Genomic DNA, 13,611 nt, shown 5'->3' with positions numbered 1-13,611 from the left:
GGAATGTGTAGGCTAAACAGTATTATTAATTACATTTCGTGCATGATATGAACTCATAATTATTAAGGTTATAGGGTCTGTAGCAAAAGGTTTGCAGAACATTCCAGATGTGACACGTTAGTGCATGCGTTAAGTTCAAGGTTGCTTAAATGTGTAAGTGAAAAAGCCTTTAATCGCCGACATATTTAACTGGGACTCAAAGAAAGGCGGTCTTAGTCGTTTATATGAGTCAGTGGGCAGTCTCCAGCACTTGAATGAAAGCTCCAGTTTACTGCTCAGCTGCTGTATTGGGTGGAGTCCTGTGCGCTTAACGCTCCACTGGAACAGGAGACCTGCCACATTACGCACGGGGAGTTCGCCAAGCACGCCTGTTCCGCGAGGAGACGGGAGGGAAGAGAATTTACAGAACAAAGCTAACGATTTAATGTTTTTGTTTTCGAAAAGGAAGAGTTTGTTACTCCATCCCTGTATACAGAGTGGCGTTTTGGGACATTTTTTATATTTATCTCTGTAGCCTATGGTTATTTTAAGATTATTTTAAAAGGTAAGTGCATCTCTCAATTTTTAATAAAGTTAAGTAAAGTACATTCAATGTAAATGTGTCTACCATACCCTGTGTCTATGGAAACCTATTTTGGACTCACTGGGTAGAATATTTGCGTAGAAAATACTGGGACTGGGAATAGGAAGTCCCAGTGTCCCACTGCAAACTATCTTAATTTTAGGTTTTATTTGATCATGACCTAAACTCATAGACTACATCGAAACCAGTGGCGAGAATGGAATGTGTCAAAGCAGTCACCTTGACAAATCACTCAACAGCTTTGAGCGTCCAATGTAGGTTTATTTGAAGGTCCTAAACAAGGAGGGCTTGTCTGGTGGAGCCTGTTTGCTCGTCGCTAACATACCTGATCCAGAATAACTCGTCTATCAGTTCATGAGCTCTGTACCAGTGATTCTGTGCCATAACTTCCCATGGAGTGACTGGTGGGGGAAAAAAACGTGACTACATGTAATAGGTATATTGTAATAACTACATGTAATAGGTATATTGTAATAACTACATGTAATAGGTATATTGTAATAACTACCTGCTATAGAGAGTGTAATAACTATCACAAGTGACAAGGACGCACTCGTCGAGGGACCTACTGAACAAGGTGCACCTTCTTCTTGCCTATGACTTGGGGATGTGCCTCCCCCCAGCTGAGGAGACCAGCAATGGCAAACATGACGACCTGCTGCAAAATAACTTTTGATACTTCACTTCAGCTGAGATGGTTGACTCAGTGTCAGCTTGGAGTTCAAACTTTGTGTTGAGAGTTTGGTATTTACATGATGTAGACTTACACTGAATAAGTGTTTGGGGAGGGGGAAGGAAGGAGGGAGACATTTTCCCAAGGAGAGCTGTGGGGGAGTGTTCTGTTCTCACCAGCTGTTTCCCCCGAGATTATTTAAACAGTCAACAACATGGTATTGATGTTATAGTAAACCAAAACACCACTGTATTATTACATTCATTCTATTACGGTACAGTCTTAGTCCAGGCTATCAGGGAAGTAGTCTTATACTGTACAACTACTACTGTGTTATTGTTTGAGCTGGCCTCCTTTATGCCGTTCCTCCTCTCTCTATTTGTTTCTAGACTGTGTTTGAGGAGATTAATAGATTATTCAGAGTGAGAGCAGACACGTTCCCGGACTTTATCTCCAAGGACTGCTCGGAAACCACTGACCCCTCATGAGATACCCACAAGTCACCTGGCATTTGACCCGATAACCATGGACGTCCGAGTGCAGGCCAATCCTAACCTCCATTTCGGGGTCAACGGGGGTCATGATGGCGCAAATAGAAACTCCCGCAGTAGACCATTTGTGAGTATAACTTGAATGAAAACATTTCAGTTAATGTTTTTTTTTTCTCTTAGTATCTCAAATATAACATTTGAAATATTTCTCCATTTGTTCACAATTTATGCACCCATGTTAGGGGGGTATGGCATTGAAGAATTCACCTGTTCCTGGTTGAGAGCAGGTGCTTTTCATTGTGTGACTTGCTGTGCTTTTCAAACCTGACTGTGCTGTTTATACAGCGAAGTCTGTCTCCATACCCCCCTCTGTCATACTGTCACTGAGAAATTACACAGGATTAACCACTACATCCTGTTGCATGCCTCAGGGATGACACACACACACACACACACACACACATATATACACACACACATACACACACACACACACACACACACACACACACACACACACACACACACACACACACACACCACGGAGACTAAGGGAAACCGGTTACGGTGCAGTTTTGTAGGTCCTGCATCACACAACAAAAGTCAGTGGTGTTTGGTTTCAACTAAGTTTGTCTGCAGGTGTGTGTGTGTGCGTGCGTGTGAGTGTACACATGGGTGCGTGTGCACATGTGTGTGTGTGTGTGTGTGTGTATGGTTGGTGTGTGTATGTGTGGCTGAATAGAACAGGTCTGTGTTGTGGTAAATATTTACCTCTGGTAAAGGTTGATCTCTCCATCCTTACAGTGATGCCTAGCAACGAGATGGCATTCTGCTGCAGTGGCAACCTGTTACCCTAGTAATCACAGGCACAGGGTCGTAACCTGAAACGGCAAACAAAAATAGTTTGTTTGTCACTAATTGACAGTGGTGGTAATTGTCAATGAAAGGTGTATGGGTGCATCTGTTTTTTACTTTCTTGTTGCAATATAAAATGGGCCATGGTCAGCCAGTTATTTGTGTCTGTGTGTGCTTTCCTGGGTTTGTGTGTCTACTCCCTACATGTGTGTATTTAGATGGCACATTGTTTTATGGGGGATCTACAGTATATATAGCTAGTCTCTAGCTGGATTGTGCATTCTGTTGACCTTATGCCTTTTTCCTAAACCCATTACGGTTAATTTTAAACAATCTAACCAGGTTGCCCTTTAATTCAGCACATTATCTTGAGTGAAACAGAACCCAGAGAGCAGTGGAAAAGCTATAGTCAGTGTCATCCAGCAGCTGTCAAAGCAGCCCTATCATTGGATACCCTATGCCTGTTGTTCTGTGGCTGCATGTGCTCTGTACAGAGGGACAGGTAGTGATGTAACATGTAGGCAGTGAGGTCTCCCTGTAGGAGGGGCTAGAGGGTGTAGGCTCCTCCCTCCAGGGCTCTGAGCTATGTTGGGGGGATTTAGAAGGTTGGGAGGTGGGAGAGCACGAACAAGCAGCCCTGTGTTCTCACTGTCGCTCATACACATACATAAACATACGAGAGATGGCAGGCAGCTTTATGGATTGGGACACAGGGTCTCTCAGTTAAGAATTGTGCAAAAATGTTGGCAGTCAGCTGTCCACCAGCGGGTGGTCTCTAATACATGGCGCACCAAACGAACGCCAGACAAACGGCAGATCAACATTTGGTGTAGTGTGTATGGTCCTTTCAAGTAGGAGGAGAAAGGCTAAACCAACAGGATCTATGTTTGTTTACATCCTTTACATAACTCTTTTGGGCAACAGGAAGTATATTCCATACACTAGACCTGAGATGTTATAGGAGATACATTACTGTGACATACATTATTGTATAACAGTAACTCATGTATGACCAATTACCCCTTAACCAAAGAGCACCGTTAACCTACGTTTTTGATGATCTACTAGTGTGTCCCTGTAGCCGGTTCTTCCCATCCAAGTGACTCGTGTGTGTTGTGTTGCCCTGTGCTCTGTGTCGCCCCCTACAGGAGGATAAAGCGCTTCAGTTCTTAAGCCAGGAGGAGCAGGATTGTATCTTGTTCTTTGAGGAGACCATTGACTCCCTTCTGACTGCCCCAGCAGTAGATGAGCTTGATGGACCAGGACCCCCCATCCTGGCATCTGCCCCCAGCCCCGTACCACCCCGCTCAGCCTTGGACAGACCCACCAGCACCAAGGACCAGGACATCATAGACCTGGTTCGCCCAGCACAGCCTGATCTAGTCCACCCCATACAGGCACCGTTCAAGTCCTCCATGCCAGGTACAGCACAGTCCACTACTTGCTCCACCCTGAAGAGTACTGTTTACATTTGATTATGATTACCAGTCCCTTTGATCATTGGAATTGCTACAGTCAAATGAGATCAGACTTTATCACTGTCATCAGAATGACGGATTACTCAGCATTGACATTTGCAGCGTGTAGTCATTCTACAAGAAATATGATTCAGACTTGCCATTGACCCAATGGTTTTTTGAAGATATAGACTTGCCATTGACCTTGTCCTTTGAATATACAGAATGTATAGGGAACTGATGAGTTTACCTCTCAAACTTTCTTTTTGCAGATTTCACCCAGAATATGGTAATGAACAACCCTGAGAGGCATTTTGATAACAAACCGAGGCGCGAGGTGATAGAAAACTTCCCTACAGAGTGCAACCTGCCCCTTCCTGGAAAAGACAATGGCCCCTATGGCCACGCCCTGTACCAGCCTGTAGGCTCCGTCCCCACCCCCGTCGTCATCGCCCAGAAGATCGCCGAGAACCAGGGGAGCGGGGGGAACACCAACATCCTCTCCTCCTCCCTCCTGTCCAACCACCGTAGGAACCTTGATTTGGAGAACATAGAGAGACCACCCACCTCCCCAGATTATCCAATCAAACAGGGTCCGACCACCTCAGCCAAGCCCAACCATTACCCCGTCAACATCAGCATGATAATGGGCAGCAATCAGCACCACAGCGATTCGCTGGCCAGTGTGAACCTCCAGGACAGGAAGTCTCAGATGCTGGCTAACCTATCAGGGACGTCCCACCCTGTGGAGGCAGAGGAACTCCATGGGCTGCAGAAGGTCCAGGTAAACCTTCCCACCCGCAGTGTGTCTTGCAGGGATCCCACTCCAAATAAGTCCCGGATGGAGGCACTGTCCAAACTGGGCTTGAGCCGAAACCGCTCCCCGTCAGGGGATTTCTCTCTTATAATCACCCCCAAGAGCAGCACAAACGCCAAACCCGCTGCTGCCCCGATTCCGGTTGCCACCCCTACACCCGTTCCTACACCTACACTGACACCCATGAGTAAACCAGGCGTGGCCAGCCAGGCAAGCCCCTTGCCACCAGTAACAGTCAACACCAACAGCTCTCACGCCAGTATCCATGACAACAAGCCTACTTCTCCCCCGCCCGAAGTTTCGTCCAAGGACTTTAACAGCTACGGCGGGAAGACCATCGTGGTGAACCCCTCTAAGGCTGCTGCTGCTCCCTCCACCAGTTGCCATGGCAGCAAGGCCCACCCAGTGACCTCTCACAGTGACTTCAACCCTTATGGGGGTAAGACTAAGGTAATGAAACCTGCTCCTGTTACCACAACCAGGCCTGATCCACCACAACCAGACATCCAGAGCAGGGCCATACCTTCCCCAGCATCCACCTCCGCCAGAGTGATGCCTACCCCAGCCTCCAACTTCACCCCAGCCAAAGTGATGCCTCCCCCTGTCTCCACCCCCACCCCAGCCAGAGTGATGCCTCCCCCAGCTTTCAACTCCACCCCAGCCAAAAGGATGCCTCCACCAACCTCCACCTCCATCCCAACCAAAGTAGAAACCATGCCCTACGAGGTCAACAGCTACGGGGGGAAGACCAGAATGGTCACCCCATCCCACACCACCCCCTCCCCCATTACCAACCCTGACATCCTCACACACACTCTAGTGAGGTCCCCCAGCAAAGCTTCATCCCCAGTGCCTTCTCAAGCCCCCAGACCTTTCTGCTACAGCACTCCCCCTAGCTCCAACAGGGTGGTGGCGTCTCCCCCGGAGCCCCGGCCGAAGTCCGCCGTCTCCAAGCCGTCCTTCCGCTCCCAAGGGATCACTGTGCAGTTCTCCGGACGGGGAGCGTCGGATGAGTCGCGCAAGGATGCGCTCCGGAAACTGGGACTGCTGAAAGACACTTTCTAACTCTGGGATCGCCACCTCTGTCTTCCTTCTTTAATTGTCTCCTCTGCATAACCTCCATTCAGATTCCAGGTGGACAGGCGCAACTAATGCCTCCGGCGATTTTTTTCTGAAAGGATGTGAGGTGTGGCAGGAGAGGATACCCCTATTTACTGTGGAATGAAACAGGTTCCTGGTTGAAACCCGGCACACCAGGTTCTGAGCCAATGAATGCTGACAAACGAGTCCGACGCGTCACATGGCCTAGTTGACAAATGAGCACGCGTACGTTTTTTTTTCTTCAAATACACACACGCGCACGTGTGTACACACGCACTCGTCAAACACATACGTGCACATGCACTCATACCCACAAATACATTCACCCAACAACTCCCACACTCCCACGGAGCTGTTATATGCATCAAAGCTCCGTCTCTTTATTGTGCTCTATTTAACTGTAATCCTACTCAGTGTTTTACATTGCCTCTGAACCAAGACATGGTTTTTCCGCTACATCACAGTAGACATGTACCTCTATTTTTTTCTCTGGGCCAAAACAGACAAAAAACAGGCCTGTGCAAAGGGGAACGCAGACAGCTGAATGCCTTTGGCATTGGCACATTTGGCAGAGACAGATGTTTTACTCCCTTTGCCTCCCTCTGATGTCACATACTCAGCTACCAGTGAGAATCCTTTCATCCTGTCACTCTCCAAAGATGGATTTATATACCCCCTCCCCAAAAAAACTACATTTACTTTGTATGACACTATATTGATTACTGATCGGTTTGAGGCTGGTACTGCTGGTACTGATAAAGTGAACTTGAATCATTAGAAACTGACATTGAAGTCACCTGAGAACTGAAGAGCCTCACAGCATGTTATTTTGTTAACCGATATGAGCATTGTTGTTGTCCAGGGGGTTATTATGAGTGTGATGTATCTCACCATGCAGTTCTTATGAGCATGAACAAGGACGTGGCTTATTTCCTGGTAGAATAAGGTTGAATTAGCTTCACTCACTGATCTATTAGAATGTACCTATATTCCCTGTGAGGACGGTAACCATCCTACTCATGCATATTGATTATATTTTACTATATAGGTATTTATGCACCCATTGATTTCCACTGGTGCCTTATGGTATGTTGAAGACAGGTCACTCGGAAGGGGCTACATTCCTTCAGGCAAGAGCAAAGCTTATAAACGTAACGATTGATTGACATAGCAAGCAAAGTAAGCAGCAATTAAACTAGTTTACATTCATTTACCTCATATGCTCAGCTCTAAGGATATAACATTATTGGAAGTTCTGAAGCGACCCCATGTGTTTAATCTCCTCATATGACATTTTTCTGACTGTTAAGTCACAGAAAAGAGCCCAGGTTTGAGTTTTTAGGAAAGGAGTGATATGTCACTACACCGCTGGCTGAAGGGTATTTTTTACTCCATGGACGTGCCTCCCACACAAAACCACTGAATGTGGTTTGAAAAGTAGACTTTTACTACTTTGAGGGTGGAGAAATGTACTTAGTGAGGACTGGCAAGGGCTTGTAATGCCCAAAACACAAACACTGAAGCCACAGAATCCAGAAATACTCACAAGGACCAATTTCTTTTGTTCATGTATGCTGCACTTGCATTTGCAATATGTAATTGAACTGTCATCATAACTGATGCCTCTTGTTTCTCTCTGGACTGCAGCTATATTGGTACATAACCCTGTGTGTGTGCGCGCGTGTGTGTGTGTGTGTGTGTGTGTGTGTGTGTGTGTGTGTGTGTGTGTGTGTGTGTGTGTGTGTGTGTGTGTGTGTGTGTGTGTGTGCGAGTGTGTGTACGTGTGCTCGGGTGTGTCTGCGTGAAACATGTTTGTCCATTTTAAAGTTTTATTTGATGAAAAAAGTCAGACTCCGGTTCTGTAGTTCATCTACAGTAACTCATGAAGGATCCTGTGTTACATCATGCACACATTATTGTGGTTGTGTGAGTGAAACATATTTAACTATTAATATCTTGACTCCGGTTTTGTAGTAAATCTACAGTAACTCTTGAAGTATCTAATACACACAAACACACACTGGGGGAAATATACCTGTAGTTTGCAGACCCAGAGCGAGAAACAAAAAAGCCTCACGGACAACATCTTTATTTGACATTCAATTAACATTTACAAATTGTCAATTTAAGTTGCTGGTATGGTACAACAGCGCCTTCATATTTTTTTGCTCATTGTCATATTGTACACAACGTTTAATGGACATCTGTGTCACTTAATAAAGAGAGTAATATACATTACTTTTCCTATCCAGAGTTTGTTATTCTTCGCAGGGCATTTACTATGGAATGTTATGGATGAGTAAAATCTCAGTATTTGGTTTATAATGATTGACCTTCCCTGGGAAATAATTCACCATGGTTTTAATTGAACAGTAAACCGACACGATTTCCATGCATGCATTAACTCATCTCAGCTTACATTCTAAACACTCATTCTATTACCCTTTTGACTGTCCATCCATGAAGGTCATGATTCCAAAGTTCCGTGTCTCCTTTCTGCCGCTACGATGAAATAATTGGAGAGTCAAATTCCCATAAATCTTCCTTGATATTGTTTTAAGCTTTCCCTTTTTCAGATCTGACGGCAGAGGAAAATTGGAAGACTATTGAGATACTTTCTCTTACATACAGAATATTTCCTGGAGCGCTGTAGCCCACTGTGTCCTCTCTCTGATAGGTGGACGGTAGCTCCCAGTTTCACATGGGTATGCTGTCTACACTGCAGTCAGACCACTTTTCCCAGCCCCAACAGAGAGCCTTTCTTTCCCTCTGTGGGGCATTGGTCTAAGTGTGTATCTGAGTGTGTGTGACCAAGAAGATCTGGGGCATTGGCTTCTTTGGGAGTGTGAGCAAGGGCAACTAAAGCTGTGGTTTGGTAATGTGTGTGTGTGTGTGTGTTGAGGGGAGGTACTCAGGCAGAAAGTGAGGAAATAAGCATGTTTAGGGTCTGTAATTGTAAAACCCTCTAAGAGTGTCCTCTAACAAAGACACACACTCCCTCTGTCATACAACCTCTTTCTCTTACACGCAGATGCACTAATATAGTCTTGCACTCCCTCTAATACACATAAAGGTACATCAATGGAGGAGCAAAGGCTCCAAGCCATATAAGCGGGACCATGTAAGGGACTACAAAAAAACGGTAACTGTAATCCATTACGTTACCAGCAAAAATATTGGAATAAGATTACAGATACATTTTGAAAAACGAATGCTTACTTCGAGGATTACTTTTAAATTCAGAGAGGATTTCCAAAAAATAATCTGACACTTCTATGTTTTCTCAATGACATTCCAATCAGCATTGAAAAAAGGCACATATACAGTTGAAGTTGGAAGTTTACACAATTTCTGACATTTAATCCTAGTAAAAATTATTTTCTAGGTCAGTTAGGATCACCACTTTATTGTAAGAATGTGAAATGTCAGAATAATAGTAGAGAGTGATTTATTTCTGCTTTTAATTCTTTCATCACATTTTCAGTGTATAAGAAGTTTACATACACTCAATTGGTAGCATTGCCTTTAAATTGTTTAACATGGGTGAAATGTTTTGGGTAGCCTTCCACAAGCTTTCCACAATAAGTTGGGTGATTTTTTTTGCCCATTCCTCCTGACAGAGCTGGTGTAACTGAGTCAGGTTTGTAGGCCTCCTTGCTCGTACACACTTTTTCAGTTCTGCCCACATTTTTTCTATAGGATTGAGGTCAGGGCTTTGTGATGGCCACTCCAATACCTTGACTTTGTTGTCCTTAAGATATTTTGCCACAACTTTGGAAGTATGCTTGGGGTCATTGTTCATTTGGAAGATCCATTTGCAACCAAGCTTCTGATGTCTTGAGATGTTGCTTCAATATATCCACATAATTTCCATTCCTCATGATGCCATCTATTTTGTGAAGTGCACCAGTCCCTCCTGCAGCAAAGCACCCCCACAACATGATGTTGCCACCCCCATGCTTCACAGTTGGGACGGTGTTCTTTGGCTTGCAAGCATCCCCCTTTTTCCTCCAAACATAACGATAGTCATTATGGCCAAACAGTTCTATTTTTGTTTCACCAGACCAGAGGACATTTCTGCAAAAAGTACGATCTTTGTCCCCATGTGCAGTTGCAAACCGTAGTCTGGCTTTTTAATTTGGAGCCGTGGCTTCTTCCTCGCTGAGCGGCCTTTCAGATTATGTCGATATCGGACTCGTTTTACTGTGGATATAGATACTTTTGTACCTGTTTCCTCCAGCATCTTCACTAGGTCCTTTGCTGTTGTTCTGGGATTGATTTGCACTTTTCACACCAAAGTACGTTCATCTCCAGGAGACAAAACGCATCTCCTTCCTGAGCGGTATGATGGCTGCTTGGTCCCATGGTGTTTATACTTGCGTACTATTGTTTGTACAGATGAACGTGGTACCTCCAGGTGTTTGGAAATTGCTCCCAAGGATGAACCAGACTTGTAGAGGTCTACAATCTTTTTTTCTGAGGTCTTGGCTGATTTCTTTTGATTTTCCCATGATGTCAAGCAGAGGCACTGAGTTTGAAGGTAGGCCTTGAAATACATCCACAGGTACACCTCCAATTGACTCAAATGATGTCAATTAGCCTATCAGAAGCTTCTAAAGCCATTGCATAATTGTCAAGCTGTTGAAAGGCACAGTCAACTTAGTGTATGTAAACTTCTGACCCACTGGAATTGTGATACATTGAATTATAAGTTAAATAATCTGTCTGTAAACAATTGTTGGAAGAATTACTTGTGTCATGCACAAAGTAGATGTCCTAACCGACTTGCCAAAACTATAGTTTGTTAGTAAGAAATTTGTGGAGTGGTTGAAAATCGAGTTTTAATGATTCCAACCTAAGTGTATGTAAACTTCCGACTTCAACTGTATTTATACACTACCGTTCAAAAGTTTGGGGTCACTTCGAAATGTCCTTGTTTTTGAAAGAACAGCACATTTTTGTCCATTAAAATAACATCAAATTGATCAGAAATAATAGTGTAGACATTATTAATGTTGTAAATGACTATTGTAGCTGGAAACGGCAGATTGTTTGTGGAATATCTACATAGGCGTACAGAGGCCCATTATCAGCAACCATCACTCCTGTGTTCCAATGGCACGTTGTGTTAGCTAATCCAAGTTTATCATTTTAAAAAGGCTAATAGATCATTAGAAAACACTTTTGTAATTATCTTAGCACGGCTAAAAGCTGTTGTTCTGATTAGCAGTAGTAGCAATAAAGTAGCAATAAAACTGGCCTTCTTTAGACTAGTTGAGTATCTGGAGCATCAGAATTTGTGGGTTCGATTACAGGCTCAAAATGGCCAGAAACAAAGATCTTTCTTCTGAAACGAGAAATGAAGGCTATTCCATGCGAGAAATTGTCAAGAAACTGAAGATCTCTTACAACACTGTTTTGTCAGTTAAGAACAAATTCTTATTTTCAATGACGTCCTAAGAACAGTGAGTTAACTGCCTGTTCAGGGGTAGAACAACAGATTTGTACCTTGTCAGCTTGGGGATTTGAACTTGCAACCTTTCGGTTACTAGTCCAACACTCTCACCACTAGGCTACCCTGCCCCTGTGTACTTGTCGCTTCACAGAACAGCTCAAACTGGCTCTAACCAGAATAGAAAGAGGCATTGGAGGCCACGGTGCACAACTGAGCAAGAGGACAAGTACTTTAGAGTGTCTAGTTTGAGAAACAGACCTCAACTAGCAGCTTCATTTTAAATAGTACCCACAAAACACCAGTCTCAACATCAACAGTGAAGAGGTGACTCTGGGATGCTGGCATTCTAGGCAAAGTTCCTCTGTCCAGTGTCTGTGTCCTTTGCACATCTTAATCTTTTCTTTTTTTTGGCCAGTCTGGGATATGGCTTTTTCTTTGCAACTCTGCTGAGAAGGCAGTTTCATCTGTGGATTTGCCCTTTAAACAGCTGCATATTATCAAGATATCAAAGTGTCACAAAAAAAGTTAACCAACAGGCCTATAGCAAATGCAGTATATGGCATTCATTTAGCACTTTTCTGTAGTGCTCAAAGCATGCAATTCCATGAGCGCATTATTTATTTTCAGCTCGAATCAGTCCTCCATGACAACAAAATAAACAACATTGGGCTGGCTAATAAGTCCTTCGTTTTAGGGTTATGCTCAGGTAAAACCATTTGGCTAATCTATACTTCTATATTTCCAAGTCCTATTCTTGAAGATTAATGGGTATAACATCTATTGGATTGACTGGAATTCTGATAGACTGTTTTTTAATGTAAATATATAATTTAATCGTTTTATATGTAGTAGAAAGCGATGGGTTAGAAGAAGCCTACATAACTAACTCATAAAGTAAAATGTAACATCCATATAAGGCCACCTATGTAAACTTCAACATTTATTTATCCTGCAATAAATTTGGTTCAATTGGTAACATACATTTTTGTATTCTTCTAAGGCCTCTTAAGGGGTAATACATCTACAAGTAACTAAATGTAATCAGATTACTTTACTGAGTTTGGGGAATCCAAAAGTTACATTACTGATAATTTTGGACCGGTGACGAACCAGTAACTGTACTTAGAAAGTAACCTACCCAACCCTGGGTGGGACACAGATCATGGACGCAGTAAAGAAGTCAAGCCAGAGGAGTGAGTCACAAACTGACACTTTTACTGAAACACAGGCAGAAATCGGCTTACAGAGCTGGTGCAGAAAAGCCCATGCAGTACAGTACAGATTATCTATCTATATATTCAACAGACAGAAATAATCAAACAGAAATGATCATCACTGAGTATGACTCAGGAGGCAAGAGCACAGATCTTATCCACAGTATCTTATCCATTTGTCAAAAACTACAATACAGCAGACAAATTCCAAATCAACAAACTGTATATCACCCCAAAAAAGTATAGATTTTTCATGAAAATAAAGGAAACATCTAGAAAGCAAAAATGCTGAAAAAATAAAGAATATGTATTATATTCATCACTTATATATTTTTTTTTATTTCTGATGATGAAACGCTGGTCAGTCAACCCTGGTCTTGTAACAGCCTCGGGGTCAGGGTCGTCACCGTGACAAGGTGTTCCACTTCCAACAGGGTTAGGAGGAGCAAACCATCTCTATGGTACAGATGTAGGACCTTAATTTGATCACCCTGTTTCAGGACAACTTACTTTCCTGCAATGCAGGACATTTTAAAACGTGTAGTTCATGAGGTTTAAAAAGGCTTCTGAAGATTTTAATTTCAACTTTACAAAAATGTATCAACCAAAAAGTCTGTTAATCATAATAATTCACATTTCCTGTTGCTGCAGGATTATTGTCCTGCTGTAGCAAACTGACTCAAATGAAGATCCTACATCTGTAACCATTGCTCACACAAGCAACCACGCCTTTCTGTACATCATCCTGTCCTCCTTGTTCCCTTGTTTATCGAGTCATTTAGTAGTGGTGACCCCATCTGTGCTCCCTCTCCTCCTCCTCCATCAAGCTGCCTTTGAACAGTGTGTGATTTAGCTAGATAAAGAGAAAAAAAAGACTGAACAACAGACCTGTTCCCAGTAAGAGAAGCACAGTTCATCTCCAAAGATGTTACACCCTCACCCGTCCCCTTTGCTTTGACACATTC

General features: G+C 43.4%; 2 protein-coding genes across 2 annotated transcripts in view; one reads left to right on the top strand and one right to left on the bottom strand.

The window, feature by feature from the left end:
• LOC110500266 (serine-threonine kinase receptor-associated protein) overlaps positions 1–8,824 on the bottom strand; it is a 32,876-nt gene extending 24,052 nt beyond the window's left edge. Inside the window, exons 1-2 of the mRNA XM_090214304.1 lie at positions 8,420–8,824; positions 2,519–2,628 (exon numbers count right to left, since the gene is read on the bottom strand). Of these exons, the coding sequence (XP_090070430.1) occupies positions 2,519–2,543 (25 nt within the window). The 5' untranslated portion in view covers positions 2,544–2,628; positions 8,420–8,824. The remainder of the gene's footprint in view (positions 1–2,518; positions 2,629–8,419) is intronic.
• On the top strand, positions 268–8,215 carry LOC110500264 (uncharacterized). The gene is made up of 4 exons (XM_021577530.3): positions 268–544; positions 1,646–1,874; positions 3,751–4,024; positions 4,332–8,215. Exons 2-4 carry the CDS (start codon positions 1,782–1,784, stop codon positions 5,939–5,941), a joined length of 1,977 nt encoding a protein of 658 aa, XP_021433205.1. The 5' UTR covers positions 268–544; positions 1,646–1,781; the 3' UTR covers positions 5,942–8,215.
• Positions 8,825–13,611: the final 4,787 nt, after the last annotated feature.

This window comes from Oncorhynchus mykiss, chromosome 21 (assembly GCF_057628025.1).
Source record: "Oncorhynchus mykiss isolate SJ-2025 chromosome 21, ASM5762802v1, whole genome shotgun sequence".
Classification (NCBI taxonomy): Eukaryota; Metazoa; Chordata; class Actinopteri; order Salmoniformes; family Salmonidae; genus Oncorhynchus; species Oncorhynchus mykiss.
Note: the sequence above shows the minus strand (reverse complement) of the source record. Positions and strands in the feature narration are given on the sequence as shown.